The following is a 17,495-nucleotide window of genomic DNA, read 5'->3' as shown; positions in this document are numbered from 1 at the left end:
CCGCATTGGGGTTATTATGTGCTCGTACGTACGCAGAAGGTATCGTGCGTGTGGGCAGAGCTGCAGCTCCAGCGTCCAGCGCATGCCCCAACGTACACACATCCCAACGTACGCACACCTCGGCCCTGCATACAGCTGCTTGCAGCTTTCTAGTTATTATTAATTTTTACATGTAAATATTAGCATTTTAGCTCAATAGCTTCCAGATAACGTGATCAATTGACTCCAAATCAGTGTGGGATCATGTAACTACACTGGCTGCATGAGGTACACCTTTTATTTTTACATTTTATATCTGTTCATAATTTTCAATAACTTTATACACTGTAGCTCATCTCTGCTTTAAAGCAATACAATGTAACTTCTCAAAAAGCCCATTATGGAGCTCCCCATACAGGCTTGGAGGTAATGTACGGTTACGGTCTCTTGCTTTGTCGGCCTCTCTCTTTCTCTTCCTTGCTTCAGTCAACGTCTTCTTCTGTTTCTTCGGTGCCTCTGCCATGATGATCGTACTGACAATGTTGCGCTATCTTAGCCTTATACCTGGGAGCGTGAGAGGGGTCTATTTGTTTTTGCGGTAGGTGTGCCAGAAAGCAAGTCGAAGTACTTCCGCTCAGCTCCCGGGCCGGTCCAGCAAAGTTATATTGCCCAGTTATTCCAACTCAGACCCCCGAAGGGCATAGGAGACAGGCCAATCGTAATATTAAAACTCATTCTAGCCGCACAATTTTTTTCAAGCTGTTATTTTAAGGTAGAAATGTTACATAGTATTGCTTTAAATATCAAATTTTTTTTAATTTAATTTTATTTTGAAAACAGGAAGTTGGTACACCTGCAGTCGTCCTCTCCGTGTGTTTACTGTAAAGTCTGCAATACGAGTGTACTTGAAATGTTGGAGGGTTTTGCGAATGTCTGTTGAATATCCAACTTAAAACTAACTTCACTGAAGAGTAGAGAAGTAGAAAGACTTGGTCTTGGTAGTGTTGCCACCTAGCCATCTGGCTCTATGGAAGCAAATCGTAATCAAAATTCAAATTCAAATGCATTATCAGAAATGCTTTTTCATTTTAAGAATGTGGCTGCATTATTTGACTCATAAATAAAATTACTAATCAATCATCCTATTTGCATTTCAATTTTCTTCTTCAAGACTGCTCATTCTTTCACTTAATTCAAATGAAAAGGACAAAGACATTTGAAATTTAATTTTCAAAATATGCCTCAGCAAATAGATACCAAAATTCAATTTGAAATATAAAAGTTGAAAATTCTAATGCATTTACAGAAATGCTTTTTCATTTTAAGAATGTGGCTGCATTATTTGACACATAAATAAAATTACTAATCAATCATCCTATTGCATTTCAATTTTCTTCTTCAAGACTGCACATTCTATGCCATAATCAAAAAGAAAACAAAGCGGACATTGCTTTTTCGTTTTCGTGGTCTGCATGCAAAATACTGCCCACAATTCGATAATGAAAAAGCAATCTGAGCGGCGCAGGAGAGTGACGTCATGCCTGCTGACCGTGCTACCCATCATGTAGGCTACGGTAGGGGGCGGTGTGCACATTTGCTGTACAGTTAGCTGCCCAGGTGGAGTCAAACAATATATCCGATTCTGATGCCCGTGACCGGGTTGAACGGGTCACAGAGAGCTTGGCTGCATACTCTGCCGTCACAGATTCAGAGGTTAGTGCAGCAAGGGCTTGCGCGCCGAGGCTGCGGCCACGACCGGCCATGACTTTCTGGCCGCGGCCATTACTGAGGGAGCAGCCATTAATGAGGCTGAGACAGACGTTGCGAACAGGAGTTGGGGGATTACCTTTCACAGGTAGGATTCAACATTATTATTGGTTGTATTTTGTCAATAGAATATTATTGTACTGTATTTGTGTCTGCTGGCGAAATCGTAGCCAGCAAACGTTAAACTAGGATATGTTTATAGCCGGTGTTATGCCGAGAAGTGCACCCCCTGCTGGTCGTACTTTAAGGAGAGTCTGTGATGGAATGATATGATAAAACTACATCATAATTTGTTTACCTAATTGAATTAACGGATGCAAATCTCAATAAGTCCAAATTTGTATATAAAATTAAAATAACCAAATTTCATAGTTTCAGGTTCATTTTTATATCATTTCATCTGGGCTATAATGAGTTGAGATTGTTAATAGAAAATGTATCCAACCGTCTTTCGTGTTGACTACAAAAGTATTAGTCACGGCCCTTACTTTTGAATATATGTCCAATAATATAAAAATAGTTAGGAATAGGAATACTCTAAACTCTACAATTACCGGATTATCATAATTGTACACGTATTATTAATTTACATGAAGAGATGTGAAAACACCATTGTCAGCTCAATATTATTTTTTTTGGATAAATGTAATAATCCACACCTGAAACGGTTTACGCACGCTCCGTGAATGGGAATGCACTTCTCGGCAGAACACCTCTGTTCACACGGCTATTAGGCCAACGGAGACTTCATAAATCATATATTCCATAACACAGGCTTAGATTACAACTAACACAAGAATGCAACTTTTGAAATAATGCAAATATTACTGTTATAACATTGACCATCAGACTTTACACAGGTTTATTAATGACGTTTATTATGCCTGTATAATTCACATGTAATTCTTTCATCCTAACAAAAGTATTTACCTCATGTCTCATACCCACCCCACAGATTGTCCGACTGAGAGTTGGTGTTATTCCCTCCATCTTGGGCTTACAGGTTCACCTAATAAGAGTAGGTGTATCATCATAAGGCTATTAGCATTCATAAATTGAAATATTATCAATAACAGGGCAGGGTGAAATACTTATCCCTGTGTGTGTGTGTATTTTTATATATTTTAATATTATGCTTCTTCATTTTAGCCAGAAAAGGGCAGGACTACATGTTCTTCCAGAAAAGCTGAAGAGAGCCTGTCTGTGACCACTCAGGATGACAGCAAGGGCTCGCACATTTTCTGGCGGGACACACACACACACACACACACACACACACACACACACACACACACACACACTAGGGCCAGAACACCACCTACAGGTACCGTACATTAACAGCAGAATGACAGTGTGTGATAGACTGGTCAGTAGGCTATATTTATAAGACACTGATGCTCATTGTCAGCTGCCGCTGTTTTGGCAGCTCGAGCCTTGTCGTAATTTTGTACTTTGGAACGGATGGAATGAGAATCCAGCTTTGTTATATACATATGTATGTGTATATATATATTTCTAGTGTAAGGTAGAGGATGTTTGTTTTGTATGTGTATTTATTTGACGATTGCCTATGGTGCCCTACGAATGAATGAGTACGTATGTATACACACTGCTTGAGTAAATATTCAATGATGCGTCGTCAAATGTAGGTACAACCTCTGAGATAAGGGTGAACATAAATATGAAATGTTTCCAGATCTCGGGACTTGGTCGGACGGATTTCATGCGAGAACTCTGTCTCTCCAAGTCCAGCGCTGATACTTGACCTGTGACCTCCAATAAATACTTTGTTTAACTTAAGACTGCTCCAACTGGTTCTTGGGCTTCCAATATAAAGAATCGGGTCTAACACCCTGAAAGAGGAGTGTTTTGTAGAGCTTGTTTTTGTCTCATGCTCCCTTTTATGCAGGTCAAGAGAGGTCAGTTTGCCAATGTGGTGGAGCCTTATTTTCAGAAACACAGACACAAACAATGACAACAAGTTGGAATAATGGTTGTTGATGCCGAACTTTGACTCCTCAATGTGTTCCACAAGCTGAAAAACATCCTCCGTTCTCCTCCCGGATGATGTACGTGACTGTCGTCGTCTTTACAGCTTTGCTGAAGCTTGGCGAATCACCCACTCTGCAGCTCTCAGCACCTTCACCGTGCCACATGATGGAATCACTAGTACACCGTTGTTTTTCAGGGCTAGAAAGTGGTAGCTATCATGAAATGATGAAGGTCCAGCATCTCTGACCAAGCTTGCATGGCACACACCACAGGACAGCTTTTGCAGAATCTGGAGGACTACAAAACCCTGCGATGTAGTACAAAGCATTGTCCACAACATCCACCAGTATAAATATTGAGAAGTAGCTATTTAACATATTTAGAACGGTAATTTTGATATGATGTTTAATAAAGAAATACTCAAATCATTAGACTGAGTTAGTGAGTTTGAGGTTGAAGCTTCTGGGTCATCCTGAGTGGTCACAGACAGGCTCTCTTCAGCTTTTCTGGAAGAACATGTAGTCCTGCCCTTTTCTGGCTAAAATGAAGAAGCATAATATTAAAATATATAAAAATACACACACACACAGGGATAAGTATTTCACCCCACCCTGTTATTGATAATATTTCAATTTATGAATGCTAATAGCCTTATGATGATACACCTACTCTTATTAGGTGAACCTGTAAGCCCAAGATGGAGGGAATAACACCAACTCTCAGTCGGACAATCTGAGGGGTGGGTATGAGACATGAGGTAAATACTTTTGTTAGGATGAAAGAATTACATGTGAATAATACAGGCATAATAAACGTCATTAATAAACCTGAGTAAAATGTGATGGTCAATGTTATAACAGTAATATTTGCATTATTTCAAAAGTTGCATTCTTGTGTTAGTTGTAATCTACACAAATAATAATGTAATGTAATCTATACAAATTTGGACTTATTGAGATTTGCATCCGTTAATTCGATTAGGTAAACAAATTATGTTGTAGTTATATCATATCATTCCATCACAGACTCTCCTTAAAGTACGACCAGCAGGGGGTGCACTTCTCGGCATTACACCGGCTATAAACATATCCTAGTTTAACGTTTGCTGGCTACGATTTCGCCAGCAGACATAAATACAGTACAATAATATTCTATTGACAAAATACAACCAATAATAATGTTGAATCCTACCTGTGAAAGGTAATCCCCCGACTCCTGTTTGCAACGTCTGTCTCAGCCTCATTAATGGCTGCTCCCTCAGTAATGGCCGCGGCCAGAAAGTCATGGCCGGTCGTGGCCGCGGCCTCGGCGCGCAAGCCCTTGCTGCACTAACCTCTGAATCTGTGACGGCAGAGTATGCAGCCAAGCTCTCTGTGACCCGTTCAACCCGGTCACGGGCATCAGAATCGGATATATTGTTTGACTCCACCTGGGCAGCTAAACTGTACAGCAAATACGCACACCGCCCCCTACCGTAGCCTACATGATGGGTAGCACGGTCAGCAGGCATGACGTCACTCTCCTGCGCCGCTCAGATTGCTTTTTCATTATCGAATTGTGGGCAGTATTTTGCATGCAGACCACGAAAACGAAAAAGCAATGTCCGCTTTGTTTTCTTTTTGATTATGGCATAGAATGTGCAGTCTTGAAGAAGAAAATTGAAATGCAATAGGATGATTGATTAGTAATTTTATTTATGGGTCAAATAATGCAGCCACATTCTTAAAATGAAAAAGCATTTCTGATAATGCATTTGAATTTGAATTTTGATTACGATTTGCTTCCATATCTGGCGTGTTTACTGCATCGATAAATATGAAACGTCACACACTTTTGCGTTTCCGTATGCACGCAGATTTTCACCCTAAAACGCTCGTCTAAATGCAGATTCAAAAGTGAAAACGAAACGCCACTTTTGCGTTTTGGTTTCAGATCGTTTCCGTGTAAAGGTAGCCTTAATCTTATTTACTATCTGTGCTGGGACTTATCTTTTGAGAATAGATCACTCTAATAATGTTTTGTTTACTTCTCTTACACATACACAGGCTTTCCTGTATTTAAGGACTGACGTTCTTAAAGTTACAGAACAAACGCAATTTATTTAAATGTCATCAGATAACCCTCCTGTTGTCTTGCAGGTCAAAAGTGAGCCACTACCATGTTTAGCAGTAGAAAAAATACCTTAAACTATCTTTTTCCAACTTGAAATTTGGAGTCTCTTTTGGACTTTTCCTAAAGGGACCCCATCATTAGAAAAAGTCACACTTTATTTTTGTTTATGTTTCCATGTGGGCTGTACACCACTAGGGTACTACTAGGGTAAAAAGTTCAGTTTTTTTCCCCTTTCAATATAATTAATTTAGAAGTACTTACTTCACCTTTATATAATAGCAATAATAAACCTTTATTATGTAAAAGAAAACAGAAAACAAGAAAACTGTTGGTCCAACTGACAGTTGGTTTGTGGTAAAAAAAAAAAAAGTGTAATCCTGAAAACTGGTGATTGTCTTTTTGTATTGTGGAACCAAAAATACATGATAAAAAATGTATTGAATTGAGTTAAATAGATAAATAACAGGTGGTTTCATCATACTAAATAGATTTTGGATTTAAAATTCAATTAAGTTGCTTTATTTTGGGGCTTTGGTAGGGCGGGTCATTTCTGACCCGTAGGACAAGGGGAGTAAACACAATGTTAAGACCGCACAAGGGTTAAAGAGAAACATTGATTGGCCTAAAATAGTTGACACTACCACTTCTTTCACCAAAGGGAAAATAAAAAATAACTACTCGTTTTTTTTTAGCTTCTAGTAAATTATTGTCCCTTTTCTCTTGTAATCGTTGGTTTTTATCTCCTCAATCAGGAGAATTTTCGCCTATAAAGGTTTAATATTTGTGGGTTTTGGACTGTTGATGGAGCAAAATCAGCTTTTTTGAATATCCGCCAACCGAAGCACAAAGCGCGTGACCGCAGTCAACTTTCAGGTTTCGTTTTGCCGTGTAGATCAACTGTAATACCTCGGCATCGGATTAGATATAAATTTTAACCTGGAACAGGCTTCAGCAGAAGCAGAAGCTGCCCACCTTTATTTCGTTAGGGGACTTCAAATGACTTGTAGGAAGGCTGGTGAGACAGTTAGTGGGGGTCTGCACGTGTAGTTCTGTTTTCTTTTGTACTTTAGTAGCTTGCATTAATTATCCTTTTTTGTCCCTTGTACGTTCAGTTACATATTAAACTAAATATTAAATTAGGTCTCTCTTGTAAATGAGACGCTGGGTGGTCTCAATGAGATTTTACCTGTATAAATAAAGGTTAATAAAATAAAAAATATAATGTGTTTATGGAATGCTGTGCAATAGAAAAGAAAAAAAAAGAATTTACACTGAAACTTTAATTATGCAGTTGTATTGTTCAAATATTTAAAGTTTTATGATGGATTACGACTGCAGTTAATAAGAAGTTTAATAACAGATTGGTCAACATGTTGGATTGAATCAGAAACCATTCAAATAAAGCAGCTTACAGTCATGTTTGGCAAAGACAGACCACAGATCCTGACTTCTGACAGGCAACGGACTCAGTAGTGTTGTGTGTTCTCTTGTAGATAAGGATCAGTCTGCATGCTTTCAGTTTGCAGAATTTTTTTGCTGAACTTTGATAACATGAGTCTGTGTCACAGGGATTTATATTCCTCTGCAGGTTAGAGTCCTCGTTACTGAAAATGCCAGAATACCAGGTCGTTGTGTTCGGGAAGCTGGTACTCGGTGAGCTGCACTGTCAGAAGCACACACATCTCATAGTTTCTGTTCTTGTAATAAAAGTTGTCATTAAGTGTTTGATTATTTCTTCTTGCAGGATGTTCAGCGCTGTTTACTTTCATTATGTCCATTGCTAATATTTCAATTGGTGAGTCATAGAACCAGTAATGAATCAGGCAGATGTGTTTTTCTATTATTATAGATATGAAGTAACTGTATAATTTGGATTGATATCCTGTGCTCGCCCCCTGTGTCCACCAGGGGCAGTATACCTGAATGACTGTCCGCAGCAGCCCTACATTCCCATCTATCTGATAGTGGTGGGGGTCTTTGGTCTGGTGCTGGCGGTGCTCTCCTGCCTCCCCTTCGCTCCTAATCTCGATGGCTGCATCGCCTGCGGCGCCTGCATCGTCTTGAACTCGCTGATTTCTTCCTTCCTCTTCTGCTGGTTTATCGCCGGTGAGTGACTCATTGACACATGTCTCTGTTTGGCCGGCAACTGTTAAAGCTGTATAAACTGCTGCGTTCAAAGACAAATCAGATGAGATTAAGTATTAACATCTCTCTGAGGAGCTGATGAACTGTTGGGGTTCATATACGAACTGCAGCCTCCAAAATAACTGAATCAACACTTCTTTAATACGGCTAACAGGTCAAAACCAGTGTGGAGCTTAATGTGAACTCCCATTAAATTAAAACCAAGTACTAACATCAAGTCATGAATAGTACAGTTTTTCATATTAACGCAGTGCAAAAACATCATGAAATGGATTTCTTTAAAAGATTGTTAAGTTCTGCTCAAGCCTGCTAAAGATGCTTTGATCTGAATCAGGTGTTTCAGTGAGAAACATCTAAAACCTGCGTGAAGTCTCACAACTGAAGCAGCATGAGGGCCCTGCAGAGGAAAAATACTCCTCCTCCAAACTGTCCATTCCGTCATGATAGCAGACATTATCTCTTCCATGATAACCCTCCCCCAAGCTGTAATTTCCCAAACTACCTCCATTACAGATTTCCTGTGGAGTTTTTGACCTGAAGCTGTGTGTGTGGATCCTCGTGTTTATCTCATGCATGAATACATGATGAACTTGTGGCTGATAAGATGCACGACTTAGCAGAGGTGTGACACCTTTACGCTGCTCAGAGGCAGCAAGCTTTACCTGCTTTGGAAGTAACTTTGAGGTGTGCCAGCTGTTGAACGGTCCGATTGTAGTTACACATGTGAGCCACTAAATGTCCTTACTCCTTTTTTCATTGTTAGCCGCTCACAAACAACTTCTGTTTTCATGTAAAATAAATTAGAGGAGCAGTCGGGCTCAGTGAGGCTCCACTGCAGCTGGGCTGAACCATCTGTAGACCATGTGACTTAGAGAGGAAGCACATGTTCGGCCCCTCAGCTCTCAGTCCTCTAAACTTCACAGCTTATGTCCAGTTCAGTGAGTTTCATTCTGCATTTGATTTAGCCAAAGTTGGACGGAATCACACCGCATCCACTCTTTAACATCTGTTCCTGATCTTAAGACTACATCACATGCATTTGTATTTTTCTCTCGTTTTCTTTTCTAGGTAATGTGTGGATTTACTCAATTTATGAACCGAACTACAACAAGAATACAACAAACGTGGATCCCTACTGTGATAAGACAGTGTACCTGTTTGCCTTCTGGACCACCACGCTGGTCTACATCCTGAGTGGTTTCTACATGTTCATCGGCTGCTACTTCTTCTTCTGGTTCTACTTCTGCCCCGAAAGCTGCTTCTGCTGCTGCTTAGGATTCTGCTTCAGCAGGACTGACTGAAACAAAGTTCCCTCTTACTCTCTTTTCTTTTCACTTTTAATCTTAATTTGTTTTATATTGAATGATTAGTATCCATTGTGTTGTATTTGTTCTTGTAGTGTTTATGATTATTTTTATTATGCTTTTGCTTCTGTACTGCTCTTTGGTCGACTGAGGTTGTTTTAAATGTGCTCTTTAAATAAACTGTGACTAATGACAGGATGCATTTCAGGGGCTGCGTAAGACGAGCGTGCATGTAAGACTACATGGTGAATGTATGAGTCGTGATACTTGGAAAAGTGTCTAAATGAGATAAATAAGAACAGTGTAGCAACAATAAGATGTTTGCTCTTCATATAAACTCGCCTCCTATGAACAGATCTTACAGATGGAGACCAGAGAAGTTCATACTTTATAAAATATCTCTGATGTGCGAGATGCAAAAAACAACCAAAATGTAACACAAAATAACCAAAAAAGGGCAAAGATTGGGTACAAAGAAAAGTAAAAATAATCGAATTTATTTTTGAAATATGACAAATAAATTAAATTAGAAATAGATTTATGTACAGTCGGACAAAATAAAGAAATGAAAGGCACTGTACATCACAAAATGACATAAAGTTTGTCGCAAAATGACAGAAAACTCGAAAAATTGTAACAGGATGTAATTTTGTTTTAACAAAAGAGCACACTTAAGCTCATGTGGGTGTTTAATTAGTGGTATTTTGCATTTATCTGCAGTGTTACATCAAGGATTTTTACCTAAACATCTGATGCTTCTGCCCTTTGATGACTTACCGGCATTTATGAAGTCAGTGACACACTTTGGGGCTCCGTGCGCTAAAGTCATGTACACTTGCGGTCACAGTGGCCACATGTGTTGACTTTAAAGCGTGCGCTGTCTTTCAACACGGAGCCACAAGTTGATTCTCTGCGTCTCGGGTCTGTTTGATCCTGAGCATCAAACACTTAAATGGGTTTAAAAGAGGCTAAATGTCTTTAAAATATCACTGATATGTAAAAAATATTTTTTAGGTGTTATCAGCCATAGATTTGAGTTACGACTGAGTATTTGGAGCAGATTGGAGAATTTATTTGATATATTTTATAGCTACAGAATGCACCAGAGTTTGCAGACAGATGCACCAAAGCGGGACCAAGTAATTACTGGATTTGTTGAAAAGAAAAATACAGTGTCGGACTTTTGGAGCTTTGTTTTTTTTTTTTATGCATTCAGCATCTGTCGTGTTCTGATGATGATAAAGTTCTTCTGAAGCGTCTGTGAGCATCTTCACCATGTCAGAAAACTGGTTCAAACATCTGTACCAAGCTGGAATTTGTTTTTATGTCATATTTAATTCGTTTGCTTTTCTTCTAAAATCAGATTTCAGCAGACAGCCTGCTGCTCGTCTGACCTGCTGATCGTTCACAATCAGCACACCTGTCCACCTAATCCCCCTCAGCACTTCTTAAACCACCAGTTTTCCTCTGATTCTCTGTTTGAAATCATTCCCCGTGCTGCCATCTGTTTACTTTCCTTCATTTTCCTGTCAGCCTCGCTCTAAAGTGTCTGTTTGCTTTGGTTTTCTTGGAGCTGTAATCTGACAAAGACTGTCTTATCAACACATTAAGACACAAAATCATAATTCTAGGGAGATATTTCATGTTATTGAGTTTCTTTTGTGTAGAAGTCTACAGTTAACATTCAAATTCTCCTCATATGTTAAGGATCTTTGTTTGTTCGATATAAATATGGAGCTCTTGCTTTGTGTTCTTAAAGCCAAACACCAAAAATCATTGTTAATTTATTGAGTTTTTGACATCATTTGTTCTTCAACGCTTGGGTTAGTTATGCTAGCTGATAAAAGATCACTGGGTATGTTGAAAAGCATGTTTGTCCCTCATTTTCTTCCTTTTAGTTTGGGTTTCTCCTTTATTTTGACCTCACATACAAATGATACAAAAGTATCAAAGTTAATGACAGGATGATTCTTAGATGATTTATGTTTTAACACTGATTAGAAATCGTCATCTGCATTGTATTTTCTGCTTCTGCAAAAGCTCTGATGAATGTGTCTGTTGGATTTTAATTCAGCTGTATTCCCAAAAGATGCACAAAGTGTATGCTTACATTTAGAGTCAGGGTTGGGTTATAAAAAAATGTCCCAATCTTTGATGATCCCACAGAGCTCCATCAAATCCATCATCTTCAAATCTTCACCAAGGAAAACGCTATCTCTGGTGCAAACCCAACACATCCCATCACCCCAAGAACACCATCCCCACAGGGAAGCATGGTGGTGGCAGCATCATGCTGTGGGGATGTCTTTCAGCAGCAGGGACTGGGAAACCGGTCCGAGTCGAGGGAAAGATGGATGGTGCTAAAGGTTCACCTTCCAGCAGGACAATGACCCGAAGCATTCTGCTAAAGCAGCACTCGAGTGGTTTAAGGGGAAACATTTAAATGTGTTGGAATGCCCGAGTCAAAGTCCAGACCTCAATCCAATTGAGAATCCGTGGTTAGACTTGAAGATTTCTGTTCACAAGCAAAAAACATCCAACATGAAGGAGCTCAAGCAGTTTTGCCTTGAGGAATGGGCAAAAATCCCAGTGGCAAGATGTGGCAAACTCATAGAGACTTATCCAGAGCGACTTGCAGCTGTAATCGACACAAAAAGTGGCTCTACAAAGTACTGACTTTAGAGAGGGGGGTGAACAGTTATGCACGCTGAAGTTTTCTGTTATTTTGTCCTATTTGTTGTTTGCTTCACAATGAAAATAAAAAAAAAATACATGAAATGGTGCAAACCCTCAAACAATCCATTTTAATTCCATGTTTTGAGGCAACTTAATGGGAAAAATGCAGAGGGGGTGAATATTATTGCAAGGCACTGTAGGTCTTAAAATAATCCAACAGCAAAAGATTGTTTATGATCCAAGATGCAGGATGACGAATAGGGATGGGAATTGTTCAGAATTTAGCATCCAGTTATAAATAGTACAAATATAGTACAAATGGTTGCAGTAACACCACCATAAGTATGCACCAACATTTGATCTATTTTCGCTTCGGTCATTTTATTTTCGATGTGCTTGCTCCGTAGAAATGTATATTGGTGAGAGCAAAGCCATCACAGGCAAGTTTTACTAGCAAAACACCTTCTAAGGATCTGAGTGACATTAATACATTGGATTTTTAAAAAAGAATTTGCCCACAATGGTTGATGGAGAAGGAGAAACTGATTTGGTATCAAAACTGATCAAAATTCCTTTTTCAAGCTGTATGACAGTCTTTGAAGTCTTCCTGCATAAAGAGAGGAGGATGGATTTTGTCTATAAATAAATAATCAGGAACTCTTGTGAGTATTATACATTTTATTTACATATAAACACATACATATAAATATTAAATTATAAATATAAATGATGAGTCGCTCTTAATGCCTCTCATAATTCATTATGAGTAGGCTAATTGATGAATAAACATCCTGTAAGACAAGCGTGCTGCTGAAGCTGGTGGAGTTTCCACTGTTGTTGCATGACATGCACTTTAAAGGTGCCATGGCATGAAAATAAATGGAGGCTTTTATTTATTTGTATAGGCTTTAGTGGTCCCCTAATACTGTATCTGAGTTTTTTTTCCCCCAAAATTCTGCCTTGGTGCAGAATTACAGCCAGTCCCAAAAATGAGCTTTCCTTAGGATCCTCAGAATGAGCTTTTTAGGGTCTGCAGCTTTAAATGCAAATTAGGAGGAGAAAGGCGGGGCAAAGATTGCTCTGCTTTGCAAAGATGCACGTAGCGCTAGTCATTTCAATCAGGAGAAAGGCAGATATCGTGCGCGCCATAACACCAACAGCAGGACGGCTATCAAAACAACAAATAAGTACACAACACTCGCGTTACAGTAAATGAGGTGTCCACTCGCATACCTTATGCTATTTACTGTTACATTAGCGACAGTGACTGAGCTATTAGCTGCAGAGCTAACGACACAGACAGACTGACCGTTTTGACTCTGGAACCATGAATGAATCATTATCCTAACCATCTCATGGGCATGCAAACACCTCCCACAGCCATCCATCCATTTTCTATACCGCTGAATCCGTCGGTCGGGTCGCGGGGGGGCTGGAGCCTATCCCAGCGGTCAATGGGCGAGAGGCAGGGTACACCCTGGACAGGCCGCCAGTCCATCACAGGGCCACACAGAGACAAACGAGACAAACAACCACACACACGCTCACACTCACACCTAAGGACAATTTTAGAGACACCAATTAACCTAACATGCATGTTTTTGGACAGTGGGAGGAAGCCGGAGTACCCGGAGAGAACCCACCCATACACGAGGATCCCACAGCCCAGTTGATGCTATTAGCTGCATAGCTAACGATACAAACCCTTTCTTGTGGTAACAAGCTATGTAGCTATACTGTACATACAGGAAAGCAACACAATTATAGAGTGTTAACAACTCTAAGCCAAAGTGCAGGAGAAAGGTGTGGAAAACTTAGCGTGTGGGGTCGTGACACAAGTATAAAAAAAGCTCGACGTCGCCACCTGGGGGGACCTAAACCCCAAGAACTCCACTTTGGGACTCTTAAGGTAACTCAGGTAGGACATACGTGATTTTCAGTACACAAATATATTTCATTTAATCCTTTAAAAGCTAAGTGACAACTGAAAATAAACAACAAAAAACAGCTGGCGATGAGCATCCTCCAAAGGATTTAACCTGCAAAGGTGATGGTCACAGACAAACAATAAAAACTCAGTTTCCAGTTAGGCCACTCAGGCTCCCAGTAGTTCGATTCCGTGGAAGCGTTAATCCGCCTGCATGACGATCCCGTTTATATGGGAATCTCTGGTCTCTGGTCGTGCTTTAAACTGGTTCAAGTCCTATCTGGAGGACAGGAAATATTTAGTTGAAATTGGTAACTGTGTCTCAGACCAAATGGCTATGACCTGTGGGGTTCCCCAGGGGTCAATCCTGGGACCCGTATTGTTCAATCTGTACATGCTTCCACTAGGCCAGCTAATACGCAGCTATAATGTGTCCTACCACAACTATGCAGATGACACTCAGATCTATGTGTCACTGACGGCAGGAGAACACGGGCCTGTAGATACACTGTGTCGCTGCATCGAACAGATCAGTGTGTGGATGCAAAACAATTTCCTCCAGCTAAACTCAGACAAAACTGAAATCATTGTCTGTGGCCCACAGAAACAAAGAGAAAGTGTTATCAGTCACCTTGAGACCCTCTCTCTAAAACCTGATAATCAGGTTAGAAATCCCGGGGTAATATTGGACTCAGACCTGAACTTTAACAGCCACATTAAATCAGTAACATCAGCAGCTTTTTACCATCTAAAAAACATTGCCAGAATCAAAGGAATAGTGTCTAAACCAGACTTAGAGAGACTGATCCATGCGTTTGTCTCCAGCAGGTTAGACTGCTGTAACGGCCTGCTCACTGGGCTCTCTAAACGGGCTGTAAGACAGCTGCAGTACATCCAGAACGCTGCTGCTCGAGTCCTGACTAGAACCAGGAAATACGACCATATTAGTCCAGTGCTCAGGTCTCTGCACTGGCTTCCTGTCGCTCAGAGAATAGACTTTAAAACAGCTCTGCTTGTGTACAAGTCTCTTCATGGTCAAGCGCCAAAGTACATCTCTGACATGTTAGAGCCATATGAACCAACTCGGGCTCTGAGAACCTCAGGGAGGGGTCTCCTGCTGGTGCCCAGTGTCAGGACTAAACAAGGTGAGGCTGCGTTTCAGTTTTATGCTCCTAACATCTGGAACAGTCTTCCAGAAGATGTGAGACAGACCTCAACTCTGACAATGTTTAAATCCAGGCTGAAAACAGTTCTATTTAGCTGTGCATATGACACCTGAAAGTATTTTATCTGCACTCTTCACTTTTTAATTAACTAATTATTATTAAATGGGTTTTTAATTATTATTATTAGTAGTAGTATTTTTTTTTTTTATTATTATTTTTTAATGATTTTTTTTTAATATATTGCCTTCTTGTGATTTTATGTAGCTGTGAAGCACTTTGAATTGCCCTGTGTATGAATTGTGCTCTATTAATAAAATTGCCTTGCCTTGCCTATAGTTCTTTGTATAAAGCTCTGGGTTTGTGCGATGACGTCACGCGCACGCTTCGTATTTTTTTGGCTCAGAATGTTTCCAACATGGCGTCGAGGCAGAAGCGCTCCAAAGTTTGGTTATATTTCCCCAAAAAGGACAATACTTGGGCCAGTTGCAACACGTGCAGAGCTGTGATCACATCAAAGGGGGAAATACCTCCAACATGCTGAAACATCTGAGTTTAGTTAGGTGGGCGGTCCTCTTTTGGCAGGGTTGTTCTGATACTGTGTTCTTTCCATTTGAAGATGATGGGTTTGATGGTGCTCTGGGGGATAACTCGGTTGATCATCAAGATTGGGACATTTTTTTTTATAGCCCAACCCTGACTCTAAATGTAAACATACACTTTGTGCATCTTTTGGAAATACAGCTGAATTCAAATCCAACAGACACATTCATCAGAGCTCCTGCAGAAGCAGAAAATACAATGCGGATAACGATTTCCAATCAGTGTTAAAACATAAATCATCTGAGAATCAATCATGCATCCAGAGGGGCTGTCAAACTTATTCTGCTTTTCTCTCAGATTTAGGAGCTCATATCTGATCGTTAAAGGAGCCATGGCATGAAATTTTCACTTTTTAAGGTTGTCTAACATTAATATAATGTGACCATGCAGATGGCCTGATCGGGAAAGCTGCCGCTTATGACGTGGGCGCCTCATATGATGTCGAGGTCGTTTCCCCCCAGAGCCCATATATGGCTATGTCAAAACTGCCTTTCCCCGCCCACAGCTCTTTGCGCTGTAGCCTACATGGATGTAAAAAATCTGTTTAGAGCTCCTGCATCAGAACCTCTAAAGAGCCAGTGGACAGATTTAGTTTTTTCTGGGAAAGTGACGCCAGAACCGAAGAGATTTGTGTATGTGTGCGCCAAATATTTCACCGACGAATGTTTCCAGAACTTGGGCCAATACCAAGCTGGCCTTGCCGAACGTCCGAAAATTAACCCTGGATCAGTACCAACCAGTGGCGGCTCCTCCATAGGGGCGATTTGTGCGACGCACTACCAAACACGGAGTTTTTTTTTTTTTTTTTTAATCTAGTTGCTGAGGCGGGACTGATCTGCTGCAGGCAAACTGGTTGTATATGTCATTGTCCAATCAGATTAAGGTCGCGCCTGGTGTTGCTACGCCCATTTTGTGCGATTTCTGTCAGGGTCGAATTTGCACCAGGAAGCTCCCATTGACATGAATGGGACCTCGGTTTTTTTCAAAAATCCTGCTCCCAATGCATTTTCTATGAGGGTTTGTGTGCTCGCACAAACAACGCACAACGTGCTTTCGTCATCATATGTCTGTTGCGCGGGACCATGAACATTCTACTTGTTGTTGTAACATTTTGGTTTTCAATAAAGAAAAAAAAAAAAAAAACATTCTATGAAGAAGATGGCGAGTGTCGAATGCAACAATACGTTAGTGTTTCTGACAGAAGTGCCCTTTAGTCGTCGTACTAATGCGGAGAAGGAAGTTTGGAAGAATTTTGCAGGATTTTCGGGCTCGCCTTGCGAGGCAAAGATGAAACCGAGGGCTCCACCAACCCTGCTATTTTTCCAGGTAGTATAACTTACCCTTTTGTGCTCAATCATTGACTTGTAATGATTTAAATCTTTTATATAATGTTGACAATGATAGCAGAATGTATAATGACACATTCATTGTTAATGGTGCAGTATTATATTTAAAAAAAGAGAGAAATCTCACATAAGTAAGCTGCACTTAACCATGTTTGACAACTGGTTATACTTTTCTAAGTCATATTTTCCAAAACTTCAATAAACACTTGACTTGGATTTATATGTTGTCATTTTAATTAGATTCTGTAGAATGAAAATTGAATGAATCTTATCATTAAGAGCTCATGTGTTTACTTATTTCATAGAATCCTGGAACAATATGAGGAAAATAAATAAATAATGGTTAAGGTGTAATATTAACTGATTGGCAAATTATGCAAAAAATAACAAAAAATTATTTAAAATTATTACAATAAATTATGCTACCTAGACAAATATACCTCAGTCCTATGGACTTTTATGGTACTTATGGACATAACGG

The 17,495-nt window shown here is 39.9% G+C and overlaps 1 protein-coding gene across 1 annotated transcript; it reads left to right on the top strand.

The window, feature by feature from the left end:
- The first annotated feature begins 7,460 nt into the window (after positions 1-7,460).
- On the top strand, positions 7,461-10,073 carry LOC142368670 (transmembrane protein 272-like). The gene is made up of 4 exons (XM_075450872.1): positions 7,461-7,503; positions 7,595-7,645; positions 7,759-7,956; positions 9,064-10,073. Exons 1-4 carry the CDS (start codon positions 7,461-7,463, stop codon positions 9,294-9,296), a joined length of 525 nt encoding a protein of 174 aa, XP_075306987.1. The 3' UTR covers positions 9,297-10,073.
- The last annotated feature ends 7,422 nt before the right edge of the window (positions 10,074-17,495 follow it).

Source organism: Odontesthes bonariensis, chromosome 19 (assembly GCF_027942865.1).
Source record: "Odontesthes bonariensis isolate fOdoBon6 chromosome 19, fOdoBon6.hap1, whole genome shotgun sequence".
Taxonomy (NCBI): Eukaryota; Metazoa; Chordata; class Actinopteri; order Atheriniformes; family Atherinopsidae; genus Odontesthes; species Odontesthes bonariensis.
The sequence above is the reverse complement of the archived record's forward strand: the minus strand, read 5'-3'. Positions and strand labels throughout refer to the sequence as shown.